Source organism: Brachyistius frenatus, unplaced genomic scaffold (genome assembly GCF_029030835.1).
Source record: "Brachyistius frenatus isolate BFR_SWC_R1_liver_20210118 unplaced genomic scaffold, ASM2903083v1 Contig_178, whole genome shotgun sequence".
Classification (NCBI taxonomy): domain Eukaryota; kingdom Metazoa; phylum Chordata; class Actinopteri; family Embiotocidae; genus Brachyistius; species Brachyistius frenatus.
The window spans coordinates 247,074-274,700 of NW_027210777.1; the positions used below are offsets into that span (position 1 = coordinate 247,074).

Sequence of the window (27,627 nt, forward strand, 5' to 3'; positions counted from 1 at the left end):
TACCTGGCTCCCCGTTGGCTACCCGGTCTGGCTCAGCGCCCAATCACTGCTCACAGTTGTGTCGCTGTTTGGGACTCATCCAACCAACCGGACGGAGGGAGAGACGAAACACTGACGGTCGTGGGGGAAATGGTTGCTCGCTCTCACAGGATTTTCTGGGACATGAAGTCTCTTCACCTGCAAACGGGAGGAGAAAGCGAAGGAGGGAGGAGGAGACGTTTAAATAGCTGACACCACCGAAAGCAGCACTCAGCTGACACTGCTGTGACTGTTTCACCCTGCTGAATATTTCTACAGATGTTTTCTGTTCCGTCCAGTTTAGGTTCTGAATTCGCATAAAAAAAATTTAACAAAAAAAAAAATAGAAAAATAATTATCTGATGCTCGTTTTTACAGGGCAGTGGATAATTCCTGAATAACAGAAGCTTGTGCTCATTCACACACAGGAGTGAATAATATCTGGTGCTGGTTTATGCAGGGAAATGGATAATTTCTCTGCAAAGAGGGCTGCAGCTGATCTGAACCTTAGAGATTATATACCCTGGCTTTAGACTGACAGGCAGCCAACGTGCAGATTCTTTACAAGGATGTGACAGAGGCTACCGTCAGGGAAAACAGCAGTTTTAGTAGAGATACTGACAGAATTCTTGTTATATTAATAAAACAACATGTAGAGTATTAAAACAAACCCCAAAATGTTGAATATTTCACGGTGAAATGAAACAAAAATCTTCATAACAGAGACGCTGGAAGCAGAGAATAATTTGTGTTTCATAACAGTTTGCATTTATTTGACTGTTAATCATTTATCTAAAGCAGGACCTTTCATCCCAACTGTACATGGCACTTCAGAGCAAATTACATTCTCCTCTCAAACCTCAAAGATTTGAAATTTCCTCCCCAAGCAAGAGCAAGAAAAGCAGCAATCATTTCTTCATCATCACCTGTCCTGTTTTTCACGACTTCCATCAATCTCCCTGACGCAGAGGACCGGCGGCTGTGTTTGGTAGCATCGCACTGCAGCAATGCATGCTGGGAGTCTGTTGGGTCCAGGCTAAGTTGATTAGGGCCTAATTTGAAGCCTGCCTGCCTGCCTGTCTGTCTGTCTGTCTGTCTATAAACAGGCTGTTCTGATGCAGATCCTCTTATCAACAGATTAATCATCACAACTTGCCAGAGCGCCCTGACCTCCCCTTCTTCCCCCTCTCGGGTGGTGGGGTCGGGGGGGGACGACCACAGCGGGACTGAGTGCATCACACGCCCGCCGCGAGTCAGTCCGAGGGTTTTGGCTTTCACCCCTTTAACCCCTCACGGTGTCTTGTGTCTACTTTCTAAGTCCAGATTGAGGTCAGTGATCGGCAGCGGCGACAGAAAACACTTTTCTTTATATCCTGCTCTCCCCCCCTTCCGGTGTGCCCGGGCTCCGACAGTGTTGTTGTGACGACCACGACAGCAGCACATTACTTCACAACACAGAGGTTACTCAAACAGACCGGAGTTCAAGCACAGTCAACCCGGACCATGGACAGCAGTGGATACCGACTTGGGGGGAGGGAGGGGAGACAAGGTCAAGTTCGCCCCCGAGTTCTGAGTATACAGCTCTGTAACAAAAACACTGAAATGTGACTCGGTTAATGTAGTCAGCATCGCCAGTAGTGATCCTGTCAATCAGATCGGTGCCTCCCATCAAAAGACGCTTGTAGAGCTGAAACAACAAACCAGTCTCTAGAAAAATAACCAAAATGAACAATTTCAGTCTATTTTTAATGAAAAAAACAAAAAAAGCTAAATATTTGCTTTTCTTCTTTGTCAAACTTCCCTGTCAGCTGAAAAAAAACAACAACAACAACTCAGCACTTTTACAGGTGATGACAATAACCGTTAGCTTTTTGGTCACCCACACGTGGTATGATTTCGATATTTTTGACAATTATTAACTGATTTGTAAAAACTAGCAAAGCCAATGAAAAGTATAGTTTTTTTCTCCAAATTATCAAAAATAATGTCTGTGCTACGATCATAGCAACTAATAAAGGTTACCAAATGCAAAAACCTAATACATCTGAAGGGCAAGATTTTTGTTTTTAACCCGCCAACAGTCCAAAACTCAAAGATATTCGGTTTTCTCATATCTCGGATGATAAAAACACAAAATACTCGACCATTATTTGATCATCAAAATAATTGCAAATGAAGATTTCGGCTGATTGATCGTTGCGGCTCTAAACTTGATAGAAGTATGATTAAAGTTACAGATGAAGTGGTTTATAAAGAACAGTCCTTGAGGTCCACAGCTAAATACAATGGCAGCTCCATCTGATGATGAAGATCGGGGGACAAGACCGAAAGCTCCAGAACAACTCATGGGCGCACGTCATGGTGGGACTGTTTGGCCAACTTCATAAAGTTGTACATTAATAATAGTAAGAGGAACTGTTTCCAGGGGAAACCACCAAGCAAATACATAGAACCTTCTGGCGATTATTTCCCATCTTTTCCTCTGCTTGAACAAACCTCCTTTGTTTCTTACACAATGTCAGAAAGTCGGCCACGGAGCCTTGTTATGAGTGAAACTGGAAAAATGTTAAGGTTCAGCCATATCTGACAGAGCTAGCTGTGTGCCCCCGAGTTTCATCATCTGACCCGGGCATAACGAGATCAATTATTCCATCAGACACAAATCAACATAAGAGGATATAGCGGGGGTTATGTTACAGGCGGCATTAAGCCTTACAGCTGGCTGTTCAGCCGGGTACACAGGGCTTTATGGTCGAGTTACACGGAGTTGCTGCCAGTATCTGAGCTGTTAGCTGTACTTAGAGAAGACTTGCTAACGTAACGCTTGCTCGCAACTGCGATGTTGTCAGGCCGGTGAAACAAACTGTAACCCTAAGAAAATATCTTAAATATATTGCCAGAAACCCCAAATCCGTAAATAAAGTTAAATGTGGAATTGTTAACCAGCACAAAAATAATCTAAGACAACAAAACCCAGAGAAATGGCTACTGTTAGCCGGTTTGCTAGCATTAGCACCACGCTAGCTAATTTTATCGCTAGCTGAAATAACAAAATTAAATAAAACCGCAATTCCTATCGATTTAAACCCCCAATACTGAAGCGTTTCACCCAGAGACAATGGTAACCTTAGTTTATGCGAGTTGAATATGTCGCTAATGTCCTCTTAGTGAGCTTAATGTAACCGTGGCCTCGGACTCTAAACAAAAACCGCAGGGCTCGAGTTCCGGGAGAGCCGAGAGGCCGCGATGCAGCCGCGGATACCAATCACGAGCGACACCGACCGAGCTGCGGCTGACCGACGGGACGAATCACTCACCGTTTTTTCTTGTCGGCACAGAAACGGTCGGCAGATGTGAAGAACTATCCTCTGTGTCCAGCTGAGGGTGGTCAGCCGTCTATATCGCCGATGTCGAGGGTCTAATCAAGGCGTTCCCATTTCTTCTGAGCGGGTCTAAAGAGGTCAGAACGGCGGGGCGATGAACGGAGCAGACCGGACTGAAATGGAGAGCTGAGCCGACGGGGTATGCGGCGTCCAGGGGCCGCCACCGAGCTCGGAAATACCAATGTCCAAGAGGTAACGGTTGTAAACATGTTAATAAAGTTTGCCACTGGAGTCGGTTAATATTAATAATAACAGAACGTTACTTTTGAAAGACGGAAAGCTTTAACACAAAATCACTTAACATCGTAGGTATTCTAGGGGAAAAAATGAAAACACGGAATTGTCAATATTTTCAATTATTTATCAGCATTTAAATGAAAAAAACCGAATTGGAATAAAATCACTTGACAGGTATTATAGTTTTTATTCTTGCATTTCTGTGATTAATTTGTGTTTGTGTTTTTATATAGACAACTTTCCAGTCTAAAAACTGTTTTTACGTTCTGTTTTTTTAGTGGGTGTATATATAATTGTATTTATTGATTTATTAATATATCTATTATGCATAACTGATTGTTGAGTGTATTTAGTCCTTTCTTTTCATTTTTCATAGACACTGCAGTGACACTTAGTGACAGTTTTATCACCGGTGTGTATAATCCTGGTATTATCATCATTACACACTGCCCTCTAGTGTTCATAGTGCGTAACTGCGTTCATTTCGCTTTTATTTTGAATTATTTTACTGGAAACGTTGCGTATACGTAATTTTTTTTGTAACTTGAAACGAATTCCGTTGTTGTTGATTTTTTTTTTTTACCACTAGAGGACAGAAGAACTCCTAATTTGTTTCGATTTTATTTTGAAGAATTTGAAAATATTTACGTAAAAATAATTTGTTTCCCATAAGCTAATTTAGTTGTAGTTGCAGATTTTGAGAAGAAAGCAGAAAAACTCATGTTCTGTGTGATGTTATTTGAACATAAAGCTCCTAAACTGTAAGCATTTACCTTGTGAATGGCTATTTTTCCGTTAAAACATAGTTAACACTACAACTAAGAAATATCCTAGTGATCCCTCTGAATCTCTTAAACTTTCAGTAATTAGCCAAATAAATATTATGATGTTCCTCCTTAGAAAGCTGCCAGACATTTTCCCTTTTTGCTGCTAACTAGTAACAGGCGTAGAAGACACAGTCACAAAGTAATTCTGATTGAGAAAACTTTATTAGGAGAGTTCCACATTCATAAATGCACATTTTCTGGTTCAAACCTTTTATTGTAGGACTTTGGAAAGTAGTTAAACTATTAGAACTATTCAGTTAAAAAAAAATCGCATGAAAGATTTATAAAAAACTACCCGAAGAGAATAATCTCTTAGAAAATCATACAAATGTTATAATAAATCATAAGAGCTCTGCTTCCACCACTGATCACTAATTAGGTTTTGATCTTTGCTTTTTATGTGTATATGTTGCTCTGATGTGACGCACTTTGGGTTACAGGCTTGTATGAAAGGTGCTATATGAATAAAGTTGGGTAGAGTTGACTTGAGAGGTTTAGTCGTGATCATTCTGGAGTTTTCTGACAGCACTTGAAGGCAGCATCCGGATTTAAAGCGGCTGACGTCAGGGGGCGCTGTTTTGTTTGGTGAAAGATCAAGTTTCCAAGGTACTTTAGCAAACACAGAAAGTAAACAGAAGAATAAACTGTAAGGAGTTTTATATGTTTAATCTTCACGTTCTTATTTTCTGCATGTTTCTATATTTCAGTCTGTTACTAGTATGTTTAATTTCAATGGCATTGGCTTAATAATCACCGACTTTTCCTTACTTTATTTCATCATTTTCTTTTTTAATATTTCTAAATGTTCTACCATCTCATTTGGTTTAATTTTCCATTGTTTTATCCATTTTTATTTAACCTTTAAGTATTTATTTCTAGTCTATTTGTTTTTGTTTTATTTTTACTTTTTCAAACACTTTCTTGGACCGTTTGTGTCCAGTAAACATCAGGATTTTATTTTATTTTGACAGTTTTCATTCATGAATATCTTTTTTTTTTTATAACGGAAGTGTAGGCAGTTCATTATGTAATCAATACAGATATTTTGCAATTTAAGGACAAACGAAGAAAACCAAAGGCTGAATTTGAAGACGTTTTATTCACTCACTGCTGTCAGAAAAAGAGCACATTAACTGCATTACCTCATTCAGCTCACACCTGTAGAGTTCACAGAGCAGACGGCCAGGTGAGCACACACACACACACACACACACACACACACACACACACACACACACACACACACACACACACACACACACACACACACACACACACACACACACACACACACACACACACACACACACACACACACACACAGCTGAAGCTGGAAGACTGAAGCTCACCTAGTTTGTTTTCTTATTGCAGCTCATTATTTTAGTGTTTCGATGTGACGTTCAAGGTCATCATGTTAAGAACATCCACCAACTAAACTTACATTCCTTCTTCTGCCCATCTACAGTTTTTACTGCAGTCGACAGCGACCTGATCACCGTCGGGTTGATGTTGTAGTGTTGTTAAACTAAAGTGCTGACTCCGAGAACTAAATTGTCCCTCACAGGCTACTGTATAACAGCTAGGAGTTTTTTTTTTAATTTGTCACGCCAAACTAAATCAAAACTTGACAAAAAAATGTTGTTGTTTTTTTTAAAATCCTCTTCATCCCCTGAGCTCTTCTCTGTTATGCACATTCATTAGAAGATACTTCAACTGTTTCATGTCACGACCTTTGACCCCTGACCTTCATTTACTGTTAGTGATGCAGGAAAGCAGCTTATTCTACTGTATCCAACCTAAAGTACATACAAAATGGAGTTATTTCAAAATAAAAGCTGACTGATTGTTCCCTTTCATTTACCAACAAACAGCACGCACACTTTAACTTTCAATGCACATTTCTGGAAAATAAAACAAAATATTCGGCTCTCTTCTGTCCGTTAAAAGCATGATTTTGGATTCGTTCGTGCTCAGTTGTAAAAACCCAAGTTAAACTTTATGGAAGCTGTTGGATTCAGGTCTTCTCACTCAGACTCAAGTTTATCTGCCAGGATGGTAAAAATCTAAATCTTCGCGTTTTCTGGATTCTCAAAAACACCTCCAAACACTTCGACAAACAGAATGACAGCATTCACAAAAAGAAAGTACAAAAAGGAGATAATAAAGTATTAAAACTAAAGGTTTTCATCCCAACTTCACAAAACCATCACCGTCATCCCCTCAGGAGTTTACATTTCAGATCATTTTTTTTCATGAAGCCCACATTTAGTCAGTATCTGTAACTTTTCCTCACAATTAAAAAACTAAATACTTTTAAAAAAACATGTTTCCTAATCAGAAACAGCTGTTCTGCAAGAAAACATCCAGATGTGACTGCATTAAAAAAAAAAAAAAACTTTCTCACTTCTTATTTTTTTAATTTTTGGGATGAAAACCTTCAGATATGACAAACGTTTCCCATCATTGCTCTTGTTGGATTCTTCCTCCAGCTTCCTGAAGCTATCGGTGATGATTGACATGATTGATTACTGACTGAACGACTGATAAATCCGCTCATGAGTGATCATTTATAAAAACAACGCTTATACATTGAAAATAAATCCTTAGTGTTTCACTTTATGTTGAACATTTAACAAATTGCCTATTATATCTTTCACTGCAGACAGACAGCTGGTCCCAGCTCATTTTAATGCTCTGCATGTTAATTTTTATAGAAATGTAGTGAAACTAATGTCTGCCTGGAAGGAGTCAATCAACCCAAACACTGATGGATGATTAAAATGCAGGATTAGCAGTTGTTGTAATAAAAAACATCAGATCTGATATTTTTAACGTCATTCTAAATGACAGAATAAAACGACCGACACCGGTGACGTGTGAGTCAGTGACATGCAGCTCACGTGAAGATCGATTTATCTCCTGACAGTCTACCACGTTGGAGGAAGTTAGAGAATCACAAAGGTGCAGCTAGTTTTTGTGAAATGTGAGGTTTTAACATCGTTATGTTACTAGTCAGATTCTCAGACAGCAAAAGTACCGTCAGTCCTGGGGGGGACGGTGAACGCACCACGGTGTGATTGTGACAATAAGCATCGGTGCGTCGTCTCACAGGAAGTTGGTTTTGAGCGTGATGCTCGGGGAGGACTTGGTGGAGGGGTTAGCGCTGCTAGCTTTAGCATTCAGACTCTCCTGGTTCCCTTTGACAGCGGCTTCCAGACGAGACTTCAGGTGGGGAGACGACGTGATGAGGCACCTGAGGGATGGAAAAACAAATCACATTTTTAAAAAAGAAGCTCCGCTGAAAGTATTAGAAATAACTTTATTCATGCAAAATAACTCCTTATTTATAGTCAGGAGGGTGGAGGTTGTTGTCAGGAAACTCTCCTGTTCCCACACAAAGTCAAATTAATTCCATATTCGAGCTTTCACCTGAAGACGGCTGAGTGCTCGGGGCCAAGACGCATCAGGTCCTTGAGCACCGCCTCGTGGAGAGACCGGGACGCTGCGGGGGCGGAGCCGAGGGCGTTTTCATCCAGGAGGAGGGAGATGAGGAGGGGCAGCAAGACGGACACCAGCTGAGGACCTGACGGGAAAAAAAAGGACCGACAGTCTTCAGTACAAACAGCAGATATGCCCCCCCCCCACGAGAGACAAGAGGATCTCAAACTCCTCCAATAATCAACAACCATCTTCCTTTAGCACTACTTTACTCCACCATACCACATTTGTCCATCTTTCTCTTCCTTCCCAATCTACTGTGATCTGCCGCGGACTCTACTCACGCTGTATCTCGTCAGCAGCCTGGACCAGAGCCTCCATCGCTCGGATCCCCTCCAGGACTCCCAGCAACTCCTCCGGACTCTGAGGACGACTCCGCTCCACCTTCTGGGGAAAGAGACAAACATCATCAGAGCAACGCATTCATTATACCAGCAGGTTCTTTCCAAAATGAGGACTTTTATTAAGCATACTATAGTTTTTTTTTAACACTTTCTCTCCTTTATTTCCTGTCCTTTTGATAATAAAGGCATAAAACTCCTGACCCCTGGAGGAAAATCAGACCGTCTCATGTTTTACTTTCAGTTGTATTTCTCAAATATAACCGTAAAACTGTCAAACAACTGAAAAGGTACTGGTTCAGTACCTGCAGGAATCGAACCAGTGACGGGCCGAGGGCCTGGATGTAGGGGACGGCCACGCTCGGCAGAGCCTGAAACACTGACGTTAACAGCTGATAGCACCGACTCACAACCTGGAACAGAGAAAGCAGAGGAAACAATCCAGAGTTTACAATATTTATGATAATATATTTCACGCAATTTCCAACATCTACCGACAGAAACTGAAAAATATGTAAATTAGATACGTTAAATTTAGAGCTCTCTCTGTTTGTGTTACTGACCAGCGGGTCTTTGGCGTCCATGCTGGCGGTGAAGCGCTGCAGACAGAGCGCGTGCAGAGGCTCCACGGTGCAGACATCAGGACCGGCAGAGAGCAGGAAGATGGTCAGAGCGGTGAGGAGGCTGATCTGGTCCACGACGCAGCCGGAGGCCCCTGGAAAATAATTAATCTCAAATTGGTATTTACAGCTTTATAACAGGCTCTCTGCAGGTTAATGGACGTTAAATAACTGACTTTAAAAATGACTGCCATTATATTTATATATATATATATACCAGCATCCCAAAGTGTCAGCAGTGTGTTCAGGGCTGATCGCAGCAGCAGGTTCCAGGCTCCTCGGCTCTTCTCCTGTCGACTCATGGGTGACGTCAGGACAGATTTGAGAGCCTGAAGAGCCGCCTGGACCACCACGCTCAGACCGGCCCTGCCCCCTGAGCTCGCCACCGGTGCACCTGGGAGAAAAAAACAACAACATGCATTTAAACACAGGTTTTGTGGTAAATCTCAACGTTATCAGCAGGTCTTGTTTTTTGTAACCGTCAAGTTTGAGTTCTGCAAAAACTGAATTTATTCCCCCCAAAAAGAAACAAGTCGTGGATATACAGACATATCAGATTTGAAGTTCAAAACATTAAAGGAGCACAATAGTTAATTTGGAGTTTTGTTTGAGTGCGTGTGATATTTGGTCGCCTCGTTTTTGGTCTCCAGCTGCTCCCAAGGGAAACATCTGTCTCTTTAGCAGCTGAATGCTGCTCTACGTTCACCAGCTCGTCTCTGATTGTTGATTGTTGATTACAGCTTCTTCTCATAATAAACAGCTGCCTGCTGTGGCTAAAACCACGCTATGAAAGTGATTAGACTGAAGCAGAACAGTAAATTTGTAGTCGAACTGATAAACAATCAGCTCAAACTCCCTGTAAAGCTGTGTAAAGCCGAGGGGAGCTAAAATAAAAAAAATAAAAAAATATTCATCACACTCTTATTATCAAGAACTGTAACATCCTTATTGTGGACAAACACGGGTCGATTCTTCAAATTACCGGCGTGTGTGCCGGGCTGGTGGACCAGCTCTCTGAGGACACCCAGCAGCAGGTAGAGGACCGTAGGGAGGATGGACACGCTGCCTGCAAAGGAGACAGACAGCAATAAAACCGACCGACCAATCAGAGAGGCAGATACTGAGGGGTGTCAGCACTAGCATGAGAAGGAGCGCGAGTTGTGCTCTCACCTTCGGGGGAGCAGACGGAGGGCAACTCGGAGAGGACGCACAGAGCCGATGCAACCAAGCGACAGTCGCTGTGGGTCAGAGTCCAGGCTGAACCTCCGGGACCTGAATGCATGAGGAATGATTACAGTGCCGTGGGAGATATGAACTACAGTTTGCAATTCCTGAAGAAAATAAAGTGATATTTCTGCAAGCTCATTGCACCGCTGCTGTTTGCAGATGCAGCTGTTGAGGGTCGTGACAAGCGCTTAGATTTCTGACGATGTGAAGCACTTTGTTTTTGTATTTGCAAACTGTTTAAATGTGCAGTTTAACTTTTTTTCTTTTCTTATATTGTTTATATTTTACACTGAATCTGAATCTGAATGTGTCCTGGGCTCCTCCTGCTCTTCCATCCTTTCATTTGAAGGTTTTTATATCTTTCTTTGTGGCTCCATTCCCACTCCCACTCCTCCGTCTCCTCCTCACCCGTTGGACTGGTCCCGGCCAGTTTGGGGCTGAGCTGCGGGAGTTTCCGGACGAGCACGCAGAGGCAAAGCTCCAGCGCTCCGAACACCAGCGAACGGCCAGGAATCAAACCACCGGTGTCCCGACCTTCACCGAACTCGGGCAGCGTCTCCTTCTCTGCAGCTCCGTCGTCCACTGAGGAGCAATAAAGTTTGACACAAAGACGCTCAGGCTCAAGGAGAGAGGAAACCGATTTAACCGTTATGTTTATCAGTAAATAAGGATCTTAAATTTATCTTCTAGACTTTAGAGAGTTACACTTTACAATCTGATGATCTATTTTCCTTAGTTTAGAGTTTAAAAATCAACAGTCAAACTTGAATACTGGCCCTGATGGACACCCATACTGCTTTATCTAAAGTATATGCTAAGGTATAAAGCTGGAAATATTAAAAATAATTGTTTTTGTAATGTTTTCAAAACAACAACATTCCACTGTGTTGTAATTCACAATTTGACCTGATGGTGTTGTCTCACATCCTAAAACTTTTTTGACAACAAGGGAAATACAGAAAATCTACAGGCTTCTCGTTTTTCATGTGTTCACCTTCAGCACTGTGGCGTTTCTCTCTGACGTGCTCCTGCGCGGCCGTCACGATTTGTCGCAGTAAATCCAACACGGCGAGCTGAACGGACGCAGATTCTCTGGTCACCATGAGTCTGTGGAGGACGCTGAGCAGCTCCACACTCAGAGCCTTGAAGGGAAACCGAGGGAAGCAAACATGTGACTCAACAATTAAATACAATATATTTTCAGTTTTTACTGATTCAGATTGTTTGGTCTAGTTTATTCACTAAATTATAGCCTGGATTATGTTCTGATTTATATCAAAAGTTCTGGTCTGGATTCTAGCCTCAAATCTTAGCTAGAATTTGGCTTTGCTTATAGCCTTAATTTTGGTCTTATTTCTGGATTGCAGTCTGGAAACAAGCCTTGAATTCTGGTCCAGTTTCTAGTTTGGTTTAAAGTGATATTTCTGGTATGGGAATCAGGTGTAACTGAGTCTCACCTGGTCGTTTCCAATCTTAGCTCGGGGCCAGGACACATCCAGCAGTGCCTGCAGAGCTTTCAGACAGGAAGTGATGTTCTCCATCTGGTCCTCCGAGTGCGGAGAGCAGAGGAACTCCACACTGATCCCTGAAAAACAGGACCAACACAACCAAAAACTTGAATATGAGTAAAGTGAAGACACTTTTTAGTCTGCAAATGTTTTTTTTGTATTAAAACCAGTTTCCTACCCAGAATGAGGTGCAGTCTGTCACTGTTGATGTCCTCTGGACTCTTGGCTCCGCCCCCAGAGCTGGTGTGTCCCATGGAAGTGGGCGTGGCCGGTCTGGACAGGTTGGCGGGTGTGTCATCTGGCATCACAAAACCTGCAGACATCTGACTGTTTAACACACACACATACACACCTGTATTATGACATTAAACGGAGGAGGCATGAGGAGAAGTGCTGACCTGTGCTGTGGAGCCAGAGCGAGGTGGCGTGGAGGACGGGAGCCCAGGAGGAGGAGTAATGAGCTCTGGCTTGGGTTACCGTCTCAGCTGTGTAGAAGGAGCCTCCTGGAGGAGAAAGAGGAGGAGAAACACTTCATAAAATATCTATTTTATTGCTCACGAGAACTATTTAGACTTTGCTAATAATATAAAGACACGATCAGTTTAACTCCTCCTACCGGCTGCAGGAAGCTGTGATGCGTACTCCTGTGGGAGGGTCAGCAGCGCGTAGTCCTGCAGCACCAACAACCACAGGCAGCTCAGCGTCGTTAAATCTGATTGGACCAGCTTCAGAAGGCCTGTCCCTCCTGACTCGGAGTCTGAGCTGTCATTGGCCGGAGAGGAGACTGACAGGTCTGCTGGACTGCCGGCGCTCTCCTTCAGTCGGCTCCTCTGTACAGCCACGATGTAAACCTGAAGGTGAAACAAAAACGTGCTTATTGAAAAGATATTGTTTACAAAAGATAATATGCACACAAGAAAACACAAAAAAACAAAACACTGTTACCATGGTGATAAAAGTAAACTTGAATGATTACATGGAACAATAAATAAACATAAAACCAGTGAACACTCACCTCAGCCCAGGCTTTGAGGACGGCCAGCGTTTCCATGGTAGCGGCGGCCTCGTTGTACAGCTGGCTGGACGTGTCCCCCCCAGCCTGGATCTTAGCCAACGAGGAGGCCAGGAGCTGGCGGACGCGCCGCAGGTCACGGAGGTCGCTGACCACGCCGCTGGCAATCCACGCACTGCACACCTGGAGAGGGAAGTGGGGTGAGGAGGGAGGGGGAGAGGTCACAGGTGAGAGAAGAAATTGGAGGTCAGAGTCTCAGCAGCAAACCAGATGTTAGTTACCAGAGTAACATGACAGTGAGGGTTATTAAAAATGATTATTGATGATTACCTGGCAGGCCTTGGCGGTGACGTCAGGAGGGGCGTCAGCGGTGAAGGCTGGTCTGAGAGCAGCTCCAACCTGCAAACACATACACAGCAGGTGAATACATTCTTTACCCGGATGCATAATAGATTCTGTAGCATCTTTACAATATAGAAAAAGCCTTTTTTTTTACAGCTGTGGTCTAATATCTGTGTTTTTGAGACAGGTAAAATAAGTGGCCTAAAAATGAGGATGAATATTAGCTTTTGTAATTACTATGTTTAGTGCTTTGGAGGACTCTACTTCTACCTAAATCTTTATCCAAAAAAACTATGACATATTACATATAGAAAATGCTTATTGCAGGTAAAAAATGTGAAACACTAAGTCTGCATTTTGACTTTGCATTACGAGACAGGAAGCTGAAGTGACTTATGAACTCTAACTTTTAACTCAATGATTATTTCTATCTCTGTTTAATTTCATTGCAAGCTAAATATTTTTGGGCTGTTGGTCAACATTTATGACTATTTCTGACATTTTTAGTATAGACAAGATAATTAAGACTCTGCATGCCAGTGATGGATTAGAGAATAATGACCACCTGCGGCCAATCAGAACACTGTATTCTCTTGGCATAAATATTTACTATTTACTGCTGCAACTACAATATAGAAGGTGCATTTGTAAAAGTTCTGAGACTGGTGCTTTTGTAGGCAAACGCAGAGCAGGAGAGTGACGTGCATGGAGCAGGGTGAAGCTATAACGTTCATGAGTAAGTAGTCCAAGTTCTCACTCATGTTATCAGAGAACCGGGGTTACCTCTGTAACCTAAAGTTGGATCTACATCAGCAGTTACACGCGTTTTTTCTGACTGGTCCTTACGTTAGCTTGGTACTGCTCCAATATCACGTGCCCGGGGAACTCCGGTTCCGGGATGGCTGAGAACCGTCTGATGATCACCAGCAGCGTCTGGAGTCCCGCCAGTCGCAGCTGATCGCTGTGGTCCGTCGCCGCCATGAACGCCATGCGGACCAGGTCGCCGAGGTGGAGGACCAGGAAGTCTGAGGAGCCACAAGGGGAGGTGTGTGTGTGGTGTCTACGGACAGAAAACTGAAGGGGGTCACTGTGAGGGAGGTCTTACCAGCGGATTCGTGCAGGCGCCGTTCCTGAGCCAGAACCACGTCGAAGTGGGCCGGGTCGGCGGTCTCACACTGCGCTATGATGCGACACACACACTCCATGGCGAAGCAGCGCGTGGCCCAGCGCAACGCCGTGAACGGGCCGCTGGACTCCGACCGGGCTTTGAAAGCAGAGGAGTCATCGTCTCTGCTCAGATCCGCCTCCTCGTCCTCCTGACTCGCCTCCACCGGAGCCCGACAGTCTGAAAGGAACATTTTTGGTAGTGAATACAATCAGAACCTGGTAATTCTGAAATCCTGAAATGTCCATAAACAACTTTTAACCCACCTGTGGTCGCAGACAGGACGTCTTTGCAGAGTTTGAGCCAGTGTCCCAGTTTGCTGCTGGTGGCGCTGGACGCCATCATGTGGACTAGAGTCTCCTGGATGTCCCTCCTCAGACTTGGATCTGACTCCCGGTCCAGCAGAGTGAATAGTGCTCCCTCCAGACCCACCTCCTTTATGGTGACATCTGCACCAAGAAAGGTGAAGAAGAAATGAGTGCAGCAAACTACACAAGTGTTCCTCACAGCTGCATCTCAGTCCGCTCCTGACCAATCAACACCACCTTCAGAGACCATCTGGCAGCGTTAGCTTTTGGCTATATTTACAGACGTGTTTGTTTATGTGTACTGCCCGCTGTAAATAAACCCACCAAGTTGCGTGTTGTCCCGTCTCGGCAGCTCCTTGACCAGAGTGATGGCGTGCTCGGACACCTCCAGCGCCTCCCGCTGGACGAGCTGCCGCAAGCACGCCACCACGGCCCGCCGCAGACACAGGAAGGAGCTGCACAGGTTGGCCTGAAACACACACACACACACACACACACACACACACACACACACACACACAGAAGAGTTTATATATCTGGGTAATGGCAGTCATCAGTGAAGCATGCAGCTGCAAACAGTGTTTTCTCCAGACGTAAAGGCTTCAATGAATTTTTACTTTAACTGCTCTGATAAATATTTTCTCCAAACATCATTAAAATGTGACAAAAATAGTAAAGAATTATAAAGATTATGAGTTCTTTGAGTCTCCAGTGAGCTCCTCAAGTAGATTTCGTTTTGTATGACCAAGAATACAAAATCCAAATCTTACATTTGAGAAGCTGGAAACAGAAAATATTTGCTTTTTTAAAAATAAAATTAAAAAAATCAACTATCATTATAAATAGTTTTTTATATCTATACGCATATTTTATTTTTGTCAATTGACTAATCATTTCAAGTATAAAAAGTAATTTTCTATCACTTTTTTCTATAACATTTACAAACTCAATATATATTGCTCGTTAGAGAATTATTCATCAAATTCCCAAGATGTATCTTAATAATGACAATAATAATAACTCTTTCTAGAGGAAACACTGAGAAGTTTCACCTTTGGAGATAAAAACAGCCGGGTGGGGTGGGTGGGGGGGGGGTGTATTAACCATGTGTATTAATAATAACGTAACAAAAAAGAAATGTTAATGTTAACATTCAGTGCAACGGAAAACTGTGTTGACAAGATTCACAACTGAAAGATGTTAATGTGTTTCACAACCAAGACACGACTGTGTTAAAACAGTATTTAAGTGAATAAAATTGTTTTAAAAAACAGCGGGGCTGGGCGATATGGAGATCTTTTTATCCATATCATATCTATCATGGTTATAAATTAAGATAATTTTTTGTTGAGCTTGTGATGTTACTGCAACATAAACCTCGTGGTTTGTGATATTTCCTGTATTTATATACATTTCGATATAATAACAGCATGATATTGTCTCATTCACTGAGTGGCTAAAAATAACCAAAAGCTTTCTGTGTTGCAAACGCACTATTTATCTTTAAAAAAAAAAAAAAAAAAGTAATCTAAAAATAAACAGATATTTTGAATCCTATTAGTATGAATAATTCCGTAAATGTGAATGTTTATTTGTTGTCACAAGAAATTGATTTTATTTTTTTCTATTTATATCGTCCAGCCCAACTCCAAAGTAATAGAAAACTCAGTCAAAAAAAAAAAAAAAACGGGGATTATAAAGCTGAATAAAAGGTGAGAAAAAAAGCCCAGCAGCTTTAGGCCTTCAAGAGGACCAACATACCAACATGGAATAATCCAACAAGATCTCCTGTAAGACACAATGCAGGGTCAAAAAAACACATACATACGGACTGAGAGCTAACACAAGACTCCTTGAACACTGTGTTTAAATACTGTAGATGGGCAGCTTGGTGGGAATGAGGACATTACAAAAGATGTAAATCAGCTTCTTCTAATCACACAGTTGGCCGTTTTAATTGGGATTATTGGACCAATCAGCAGACAGCTTGACACTGAGACTAATAGAAACTGCAGTAATTAACTATTAAATAAAAACAAAAATAAGGATTCTGCTGTGCTGAATGGTTGTTGTTTTCTTCCTTCTTTTTGCATTTTGGAGTTGTTTTGTTGACTTTAAACGTTTAAAGCTGGTCTGTAATGTGTCATTAGCGTTTTATTTTGTCTTGTGCGTGAAAGAAAAGATTCCCCCACTCGGGTGTACTCACGCAGAGCGCGGGTACAAGGCTGGCCAGGTTGACATGTGGCGGTGAGAACATGTGCAGCTGCTGCAGACAGGAAATGGCTCTGGCCTGAACCAGGCAGTCCGGACCGGCCTGCATCACGCCGCATCCCACTAGGCAGCTGGAGCGCAGACCGGACACCGTGGCGCCGTCACCTTGGAAACGCAAGGAGCACACATCAATCAAACACCTCTACATTCTACCCTTCCTCTGTGATTCTCGAGGAGCCGAGGGACGGGGGAGGAGTTAGTGTTACCCTGCAGGTCGGGGCCCAGGCAGGTGATGAGGCCGTGCAGGCAGCGTCCCAGGCTGTAGTGCACCTCGGGGTGGGTGGGTGGAGTGGAAAGCAGCAGCCGGATCACCAGGGTGAAGGAGGGCTCGGCGTGGGTTCGATACAGACCGCCGGACAGATCGACCACCAGGGACAGACCATGGAGAGACCAGGTCTGGACCAAGAACGGCGATACAGGAGGGTCAGGACTGAGACAGTTTAGGAAAAAGAGAGGACATCTTGTCCCAAATGTCACAAGTTGTCCAGAAACCTCTGGAAAGCCCTCGTATATAGAACAAATGAGCATGTACCTGGACCTCCGGCGAGGTGCTGTCCTGGCTCAGGGTGAACAGGACTCCCAGGCAGGTGGACAGGTGTTGAGGCGAGCTGATTCCTCCGCTGTAGCGATACAGCGCCCCCAGAGCCAGAGCGTAGCCGCTGCGAGACGCCGCGTCACGAGCGGTCTTCAGCCTGAAAGAAGATCAACACCGTCAGCCGACATTACTGAGGAAAACTGCCACTCATCCATGAGCATCAGTTTATACAGACATGGGAGGAGTAAAAGTCTGAGGTCTTATTCAGATCTGTCAGAATGCACTGTTCCCTTTTTAATGACATAGCTTTAAATTCCCATAGATTAAGAGGTGCTTATGTTTTTTCAGGAGATGGGTCTACAGCAGGGGTGTCAAACTCATTTTAGTTAAGGGGCCACATACTGCCCACTTTCATCTCAAGTGGGCCAGACCAGTAAATTCATAGCATAACAATGCATAATAACGACAATATTTCTCTATGTTTAAATCATTGGTGAAGGTTTTTGGATGATAAACCCTATTTTAAGGTCTTTCTACAATAAACTAGAAACATAAAGACCAAAAACTCAGATATCAGCCCACTGTTTATCTGCCTGGGCTCTACTCTGCAGATTCCCTAGCAGCGAGCGCTGCTGCCTGTGGCAATGAGCGCTTCAGCCTCCGGAGCAGACATCGCATTTAATTTTTTAATTTAATTTTATTCACTTTATTAATCCCGAGGGGAAATTTCTTCGCTACAGCAGGGGGGCTCTCAGGGGGGAGATGCTGCAGCAGGCTGCCACTAGCGCGGCGCCAGGTAACCTGACCTGAGGTGCATGTTTTTGGATGATGGGAGGAAGCCGGAGAACCCGGAGAGAACCCACGCAAGCACAGGGAGAACATGCAAACTCCACACAGAAAGGCCCAGGACCGGATTCGAACCCCGAACCTTTTTGCTGTGAGGCGACAATGCTAACCACTGCACCACCGTGCCGCCCATTTATGCTGTTTTTGAAGCAATTACTGGATCGATTAAAAAAAATTACAAAATGTTTGTACTCATAAACCTCCATATTCTTATAGAGATGCAATTTATGTCTTTCTGTAATTTTCACACTTAGCAAAGTCATCCGGCGGGCCGAGCTGGACCCCCTGGCGGGCCGTATGTTTGGCACCCCTGGTTTACAGTATTACATCTTTGGTTGATGTGACATGACTTCCACCTCTGGATATTAATACACACTCAAATGTCATCATTTTCTGTCTTACACACACTGATTTATCTGGGTCGCAGCTTACTTTGAAGAATTTCTGGATCGTTAGGTCACTATTTTGTGTATTTTTGGACCAGAATCTGCTTTATTTCCACTTTAAAGATTTCAGAGACTGAAAATAGATACAGAGGAGGTTTATTTGATTTCTCCTTAACCATTCACACATATAAAATTTTGTAAAAAGCATTAATATTACAATAAATATTTGAGTGAGATAGATTGTAGAGGAATACAAATGTAAGAAGGAGAGTACAAAGTGTGTGTTAACATCCACCAACCTGTCGAAGCAGAGAAGGGAGATGGAGACAGTGAAGCCGGGGTCTCCGACCACCTGAACCAGCCGGGCCAGACCTTCGGCGGCGAGGCAGCGCAGCAGGGTACCGACGCTCTCCAGCGCCCCCGTCAGGAGAGACAGCGCGGGTGAACGGATCTCCTCCGGCCCCAGAAAGCTCCGGATGCTGCCCTGATGCTGAGGAGAGAGATATAAGGTGACGTTATGTCAGGTTGCTACATCAATCATGAGCATTCATTCTTGGCGGACGTAGTACCTTGAGTAGGCTGCAGAGGGCGGCGCAGAGGTGTGTCTGGACGGTCTGCTGGCGCTGACCCTTCAGCTGGTTCACCGTTTCTATAAACTGCTCCAGGATCTTCACTCTGACAGACAGACAGACAGACAATTTGTCATAACATAAAACAGGTTTAGAAAGCTTATTAATCTCATAAAGGTTCGTTGTGTAGAATTCAGGAGGATGTATTGGCAGAAATGGAATAGTCCTAATTATGTTTTAATTAGTTTTAAATGAGATGAAACAAATAATTGTTGTGTTTTTGTTAGCTTAGAATGAACCCTTCATATCTAAATCCTCTTCCAGGAGCTGCCATGTTTCTACGGTAGCCTAGAAGGGACAAACCAAACACTTAGAAAGGGAGAGGTCATGTCAGTCTGCGGTGGTTCATCTGTGCTGGTTAACCCGTGCAGTGCAGCTGATTGGTCCGTTACCTCTGAGCAGAGATGATGTGAGGGAAGAGAGCTCCGAAGAGTTGGACGGCGGCGGCGGTCAGAGCCACAGCAGGCGGAAAAGGAGCGGGAGCTTCGTCGCCGCCGTCACACAGGCTGAAGGGGTCATTGTCCAGAGAGCCTCCGCCGACGCTGCTGCCGTGGAGCTGAAATCAAAAACAAACAAAAATAAAACACACTCACACCTCATGTTGAGTTATCTCCGCCTCGAGGCTGAGAGCTGGACAGAGCGTCACCTGTTCCTCGATGTATCGGTGGTCGGTGTCTTGGACGGCGGGGCCCACCAGCAGCAGGTCGTCGTGATGACAGAGGGGCGGCAGCAGGGTGAGCTCCGAGCACGGCTGGTTCAGGTTGTCCTGACCGGACAGATCGGACACCAGCTGGTTCATCACCAAACCGAAACTCTCTGCAGTAGAAGAAACACTCTTCAGAGCAGAGTTTTGCCATTATGAGGATTTTCAGTTTTTTTATACAATTGTAAATTTAATAATTTTGAGTTGATGAAACAAAATTAAACGTTTAAGAGCACCTTTCTCTGTTTTCAGATATATATATATATATATATATATTTTACAGATAAAACAATGAATGTATTATTTAAAATAATAAATATAATTGTTAGTTGCAGCCATATCCAAGAAATAAAAAAGAAGAGCTGAGGAGCACAAAGTGAGGAACATAAATCAACGATGGAAGAAAGACGGTAAACAAATTGCAGAAAGAAAACAGAAGACTGAAAGAGTATCGGAGGTGGGGCGTCACCGTGGTAGGTGTGCGGAGGCAGCAGAGCGAGCAGCTCGTAGACTCTCAGTCTGTAGACGAGCGACCAACAACGAACTGAACTCCCGTAAGACCTGATGAGAGCAGGCAGCCTGGAGATACACGAACACCACACACGAGAATTTCAGAGGTTTTCCAGTAGGAATAAAAAATTAAATAAATAAAAAACATAAAATCAGACTTTATAGATCCTGAAAGGGCCTAAATGTGTTACAGCGGCACTTAGAGATGAGAAAAAAAAAATCAGGATCTATTTTCATAAGATAAAATTAAAAAAATGTAAATAGACATGTGGAAAATTGACATAGAACAAAAGTGCAGATAACATCTCTGTCAACAAATCAACAATGTTAGTCCCTTACACTTTCCGACTTCTGTATTCTATTTGTGATTTTCAGCTCATTGGTTTCTTCTGAAGATGAAAATGACAAATATATACTTTTATTTTGAAAAATTGCACCCACAGTGCCTCCTACTGGGACACTGAAAGGCCGGGAACATTTGATATAAATCTTATATAAAAGAAATATAAATCAGGGACTGACTTGGTGAGAAGGGCCACAGCGCAGGCCAGCGGCGTGAGCAGACGGCTGATTATGTCATCGGTGACGAGCTCCCTGCAGTGAAGCAGCAGGTTCTTCATCGCTGTTCGGACGCAAAACACAGTTCAGATCAATACAAACTGCTTGATTCACACACACATGACCCCCCCCCCCCACCACCACCACCACCACCACCACCACACACACACACACACACACACACGGGTGTTAAGCAGTGCGTGTACTGACCGCTGAGTGCTCCGGCACGTCCCTCCAGCGTCACCTGCCACGTGAAGTAGTCCCCTCGTCGCAGCTCCATCTCCTGCTCCCGCAGCGAAGCAGGAAATACACACCGCCACAGGAGGAGGAGGCGGGGCAGGTGGTGCTCCACCACAGCTGGACCTGGACACACAAACAAACAAATACACAAGGCATTTGACAGAATAACTGATTTGAGGAGGATGTATTCACATTTTTTAGATTATTTTTGGGACATTTGAGGAGTATTTTTTGGGACTTTTTTTTTTTTCAGATATTTTAGCATAAAGCTACAGAATATGTTTGCAGATGTTGTTGACAGTAAAGTTCATGGCTGTGTTCAGCAGTTTTTACCTAAAGTGATGAGAGAGGAGACGAGCAGCCAGCCGGCCTGAGTCCTCTGTAGAGAGATCCGACTGTTCTGAGAGGCTGAACGGAGGAGGTCTTCGGCCAGACCCAGCACCATCTACACACACACACACACACACATAAATATCCGAAACATATATGACACGAGAATACACTTTTAGCATATTTTGATTATGAAATATTATGTTTTATAGACCACACTAAAAGAAAGAAGAAGACGCTTTATGTATACAGCAACTTTCAAACCAAAGTTATTTGAGGCTTTTACAAAGGAAAAAAACAAATTATAATAATTTACTCCACCATTAAAAAAAAAAATCCATAAAATTTTGAAATGATGATAATGATAAGAACAGGTAAAATGAAATTTATGAAATCAACATAACAATAAACAATGAAAACAATACAAACAATGACATAAAAGAAAGTGGCGCTAGGACACTAAAATGAAGAAGAAAATGATCAGTTAAATCAACTCTAAAAATGATGATGCAATAATCCCAATGTGACAATATAAATGCATGTATGACCAAATATTCTGTGTATGTTACATGTGACGGCATACGTTCCCCACCTTGCCCTTGGTGTGTGGGATTCCCAGGGGGCAGCGCTGCACTGCCGCCACCAGGGCGGCGACAGCGGCTCCGTACCCGGCCACGGCCTCAGGGGAAGACTTCAGAGCCACGAGGCGCTCGGTGCAGCGGTCCAGCAACGGGGAACACTGGGACGGCATCGCCATGACGACACAGCGCAGGCACCAGGCCGCGGCCAGCCGGGCCGAGGCGACAGGGTGGAGGAGGACGGAGATCACCGTGTCCAGGAGGGCTGCATGAATATATATATACATTTAAACAATGTCAAAAACTGGTAGTGTCCTCAGAAGTATATGAAAGATGCGTGTGCGTGTTTCGCATCTGACCTGTGGTGGTGTCAGTGAGGAGGGGGGCGGCGGTGGATCCCAGGCCCTGAATAAGTCCTCCCAGTTCCTGCAGGCAGCAGACCAACACGTGCTGACTGGCTGAGACGTCCGCAGACGAAACTCTGGTCTCCATGTTCCCGTCAGTCAGAGCTGAATCTAAACAAACAAACAAACAAACACAAACATCATCAAAAACACAGTCAAGTGATGAACACACAGGAAATTTTGCATTATTCCATCGTAGAAAAACTATAAGGCTGCCAAAAACCAATAATTATCAAAATGATTAACTCATCTGATAATTATTTTCTTTAATAATCAATTGATTCTTTAGCATATAAATGTCAGAAAATAAAGAGAAATGCTGCTTTTTATTCCCTGAAGCCCAAATAATACCCATCGTTTGAGTTTACTGCCATAAAAAAAACAAGGAAGCAAATAATATCTAGCAAATATTTATATTTGAGAAGCCAGTACCAGGGAACTTGCAAATTTTAAAAACAGACTGGCTAATTACTTTCTTTTTTTTTGTGATTTTACATTTGATATTTTTTCTATACTGCTAAATAGTATCTTTTATTACATGTTTCTTATCTGTACTTTCCTGCTGCTCCTATGTAGGAAACATTTTAGCACTTGAACCAACCTGTAATTCAGTAAATCATGTTTTTATGATGGGATATAGGAGGCAAGTCACATTAATTAAGAATTCTCCTCCGTCTCAACTCACCGATGGCTCGTTTCTGGGCGGCCACGGTGAGGCAGAGCTGTTTGGCGGCGTTGGTCTGCGCCTTCTCTCCCAGCAGAGAGCCCAAAGTGCTCCTCAGGATGAAGGAGACGCAGCGGCGGGTCACCACGGCGTCGCCTGGCGTCTGCGTCGCCCTGCCGTGGGACGCCAGCTCCATCAGCAGGGACAGGAAGGCGGGGAAGTTGGCCTCCAGCCAGGAGCCGCCCAGCGTGGAGACGAACACCACGCAGGCCTGAGGAGAGACAGAGAGGCACGGTGAGTCCGCAACCAAAACGTAAGGAGCATCGATCCCCTTGTTGCCGCGGCGACCCACCTGCGTGACTCCGATGCGGATATCCTTGCTGACGGAGCTGGTCCCCTTCAGCATGTCTCCGCTGGCTCGGAAGAAACCCCCTCCGCCCCGCAGGAAGCCCCCCGACAACAAGTCCATCACCTCCTCCAGGGAGCTGCGACCCCGAGTACCCTGCCTGGAAACTGCTGGGTAAAACAAAAGAGAGATTAAACAGATCGTATCTCCATTATCATAAATGGCAAAAACTAGAAACAGAACTCTTCTTCTGGGAGAGTTGTGTTTTAAAGTACGTATGTTTACATGGACGTATGGATCTGTATATTTACATGTATGTAGAGGTGTTTATTTAAAGCTGGAGACTATCGTAGCCTCAAAACCAAGGGAAGATATGAAAATGAACATTTTCTGTTCTCGTACCGCTGGGCTGTCGGGGCTCCACAGCAGCAGCCAGCAGAGTTCCCAGCAGTTTGGCTACGGCGACTCGGACGTTGTAGTTGGATCCCTCGAAGGCCCTGAAGCACAAAGTGGCTACGTTCTCCAGTTCGCTGGTCCACAGGAACACCGCCTCCCTGTGCAGCTCCAGCAGACACTGACAGGACGATGGGAGAGAAGCTGTTTACTATCTGAACTACTGACACGCAGTGTTGGTGCGTTAAACAGTTCATCCTGCAGTCTGGAGTTTCCAAGTTTCCAGCCTTAAAATCTGATTACTGATTTAAAAAATAATCAACATGAAGGGATATTTTGACTATCAGTCGTCGTTACCATGGCGGCGGCACAGCGCACTGCCATGGAGCGGTCTGTCAGACATGTTCTCGCTGCCTTGTAGATGTCGCGGTGACATGGCACGGCGGCGGCGCCCAGACCTCGCAGGATCTTTTCCACGCTCAGCATGATCTCATAACGACCCTGCGACTGAGAGAGGAACAAGGAGGGTTGATTTCTGAAGAGATGCCACTGTCCATCTCTTTCACATGTTCGGGTTAAAACTTGCTTCAAAACCTTAAATGCAGACAAACCTCAGCGCTCTTCATGGCCTTCAGCAGGTTGGCTAACGTGTCTTTGAAAGTTCCGCTGAGCATCCGACCGAGCTGCTCGTACAGACCGCCAAGGCACGCGATGGCCGCCCTGTGACACACATAAATATATCATCATCGATAACGTCACTGAAATACTGGGCTCAAGATGTCTCTTATATCACTCTGTTCTCCCTCCAAGAGAAGGAGCAACAATTAAAACACATTCTTCCTACATGCCCTAAACGCATCCTGACTTACAGTCGGGTCGGGAGGCCGGACGGCGAGTCGTCTTTGCTGCGGATGATGTCATTGCACCTCTCCACCATCAAGCTGGAAGGGAGGGGGTCTCCCATGCGGTAGAGCAGGGACAAGCAGTGGGCCAGCATCCAGCGGGTCGGCGGGCCCGGAGAGCCAATCAGAACGCCTGACAGCTGGTCGACCAGCCGCCGCTGGTTCTGTCTGACGTCAGCCTGAAAGGATGAGAAACAATTTGAGTGATGCTGCTGTTCATTTTTAACTTTCCATGTTCACGTGACCTCTCACCCTTTCGGTGGCCGGGAGGAGCTTCTTCAGGTGATTCAGCCATTCGAAGATGAACTCCGCCCTCTGATGTTCTCCCAGCTTACTCCACGCCTCCTCGTTCAGGAGGAGGCTATGAGTGCGCTCCATCCCAAAAAAACTCCAGCAGCAGCCACCCTCCTCCTCCTCCTCCTCTTCGTCTCCTTCTCTCAGTGAGAGAGAAATTTTCTGTACTGATCCGCCATTCTCCTAAATCCTGTTAGACACAAAGGAACAACAGATCATTATACTTTACTCAACATCAGAGGAACAGTCACATAAATCTGTGAAAATAAAAGGAAAGATTAAGTACAGGGGTCTCAATTACAATTCTCACAGTTAAAGTGTCTTCTTCCTTCAAATCCTTAAGTTTTTAACTCTGATTTCCTGTTATTTATTTGGGTAGAGGCCTCTGTAATACATATTGCACAGCAATCACGTGTATTTTTGTAGGGAAAAACCTGACCAGTAAGGACAAACATTAATGCCAATAACACGTTCTAGAAAACTACTGAAGAATCCCTGAGCTCCACTGAGGGACTTCAAGTGTTTTTTTGGACCAAAGTGTTTTAGCCTTTGTGTCTCTTTGAAAACTAACAGAGCGGATCAGACCGGAACCGCAGGGGTGGGGGGATAAAACAGAGACGCTGGCAGCTCAGCCGCCAGATGAATATCTGAAAGATGCAGAGAGAGAGAGAGAGAGAGAGAGAGAGAGAGAGAGAGAGAGAGAGAGAGAGAGAGAAGCAGCTCATAAATTATTCAACAAAACAACTCCTCGTTAACACAGAGGAGAGTGTTTGCTGAGATGCGGGAAGACTCTAAAAATAACCTTCTGTCCCATGGAAAAAAAAACTCCAAACACAGCTTTAAAAACCAACAGCAGAGCAGTAGGAAACATTCTCACCGCCTGCACATTTGAACACGTAACAGCCCTTAAAATGACATCTGTGGCAATGACAAAATAAAAATCTCTGCATCAAGAACTCCCAAATGTCCACATTGACATTTGAAACTGAAACTCCTTCAGTAATATGACATAAACAGAGAAAAACTGCAAATCATCACAGCTGGAAGCAGTGGTATTTTTCATATTAACGCTTTACATTATTGCATGACAGCTAATATCAAAATATACTGCACTGAGCTGACATGTATCGCCACACATTTAATGTATAAAAATCACAGCTCGCCCTCTTTTACAACCTGTGATGTCATCAGGAAGGAAAGAGTCAGGGAAGGACTTTTTGATGCAAGAATGTACTGTGGGAACGGTTACAAGTCGCACAGAGAGGACATTGTGTCTGTACTGTCCTCCCTTCGCCATGGTTACAGTCTCAGTGCTCCTATTGGTCCATATCATGTAGTCTGAACCCCACAAAGGTGGTGGCGGGGCAGCCTGGCAAACGGTGGCAATCATCTGCTTATTTTCTTGATTAATCAATTATCCATTTTATTAATAAAAATGTGAGGTAATGCAGAAAAACGCCTGTTTTACTTTCTATTTCTTTATATCCCATATTATATGTCTCATTCTGTCCATCAAACTGTCCAAAACCATGAAAGAAAAGCAGAAATCCGTGCACCTCATGCCACACCTGAGAAGTCAAACCAACGGAGGTAAACAAAAACATCACTTGCAGCTGCTTTTCAGTCGCTCTTTAACCTCCTTGTTTAAATACTAACTTTTTTTTAACTTCTAGCAGGGATTCCAAAAAGATCCAAAATCTGTCAAGCTAACTTTTGAGTAAAATGTGATTAAAATGTTGCACTGGATATCACATATATTTAATTAATGCAATGTTGCAGCCATGAAAGCATGAAGCCCAAAATCTCAATATTTCAGTGTTAGATCACTTATTTATTGTCAGTTAATAAACTTCAGCAACAATCCAGACCTCAAGATGTCTCCTTTACCAAACCTCCAGAGTGCAGCCTGAACCTGACAACTTTAGTCCGGGTTTACAGACATATTATGAAGTATGTATCTTTCTGCATCATTTTTAATTGACCAGAAAAAAAAACAGGCACTCTCTTGTTTCCACAAAGACACCCACAATATCTGTCAATAAACAGAGCAAAATGCACAAAAAGTAAGCTAACAGCGGCTGATATGCGCTGAAAAACATTTCTGATACTCCACATGAATAAATAAACTATGAACTAGCTTCTTCGCTTATGTTTAAAAGCCCAGACAGCAGCTAACAGGCTCCACTGCTAGCATCGGGTGGCTAACCCATATAGCAAAAAGGCAAAGATTAATGCACAAATCGAAATAAAAATGCCACCGATTACCTGTTAGCGTTGGATAAAAGCTATTAGTCTGTACAGGACGGTGTCTGTCCACGGACACGCGAGGAGAAACTTTATTTCAGTTTGTTTTCGGGGTCCTAATGTTGCTCCAGAGAGACAGCTGAGCCACCCGCAACTAAACTGACCCGCTGATACACGCAGCGTCAATAGTGGGAACGGACATAGAAGACATCCGGTTGGTGATTTTCAAAATAAGACACATCAGGTTCATTTTTAAATATCTAAATTTTATTTAGTTTAACAATTCAGTCAATTTGATATTGTAATAA

General features: G+C 43.8%; 2 protein-coding genes across 6 annotated transcripts in view; both read right to left on the reverse strand.

Annotated features, from left to right (window-relative positions):
* Window positions 1-3,532, reverse strand: part of hectd1 (HECT domain containing 1) — a 28,598-nt gene extending 25,066 nt beyond the window's left edge. For both annotated transcript variants that reach the window (XM_069717638.1, XM_069717637.1), the window contains exons 1-2: window positions 3,336-3,532; window positions 4-177 (exon numbers count right to left, since the gene is read on the reverse strand). The gene's annotated coding sequence lies outside the window, so the exon portion shown is untranslated. The remainder of the gene's footprint in view (window positions 1-3; window positions 178-3,335) is intronic.
* A 2,591-nt stretch (window positions 3,533-6,123) lies between these two features.
* heatr5a (HEAT repeat containing 5a) lies at window positions 6,124-27,487 on the reverse strand. Of its 4 annotated transcripts, none has more exons than XM_069717640.1 (42): window positions 27,341-27,487; window positions 25,034-25,265; window positions 24,749-24,960; window positions 24,491-24,599; window positions 24,237-24,386; window positions 23,889-24,060; window positions 23,493-23,653; window positions 23,162-23,411; window positions 22,432-22,587; window positions 22,087-22,337; window positions 21,498-21,609; window positions 21,135-21,287; window positions 20,889-20,988; window positions 20,326-20,435; window positions 19,800-19,969; window positions 19,546-19,709; window positions 19,094-19,199; window positions 18,824-19,014; window positions 17,290-17,449; window positions 16,964-17,153; window positions 16,693-16,862; window positions 16,248-16,274; window positions 14,811-14,955; window positions 14,445-14,627; window positions 14,119-14,358; window positions 13,860-14,038; window positions 13,002-13,070; window positions 12,675-12,854; window positions 12,276-12,510; window positions 12,058-12,162; window positions 11,838-11,972; window positions 11,609-11,736; window positions 11,146-11,293; window positions 10,560-10,733; window positions 10,095-10,196; window positions 9,907-9,990; window positions 9,142-9,318; window positions 8,868-9,019; window positions 8,610-8,717; window positions 8,248-8,350; window positions 7,895-8,048; window positions 6,124-7,718 (listed from the first exon to the last, which is right to left on the reverse strand). In XM_069717640.1, the coding sequence occupies exons 2-42, from the start codon at window positions 25,157-25,159 to the stop codon at window positions 7,571-7,573; spliced, it is 6,189 nt and encodes a 2,062-aa protein (XP_069573741.1). In that variant the 5' UTR covers window positions 25,160-25,265; window positions 27,341-27,487; the 3' UTR covers window positions 6,124-7,570. The 4 variants fall into 4 exon arrangements, with proteins under 4 accessions (XP_069573741.1, XP_069573740.1, XP_069573744.1 ...); XM_069717639.1 differs by having other exon boundaries at window positions 23,493-23,656; XM_069717643.1 differs by lacking the exon at window positions 16,248-16,274.
* Between the last annotated feature and the right edge of the window lie 140 nt (window positions 27,488-27,627).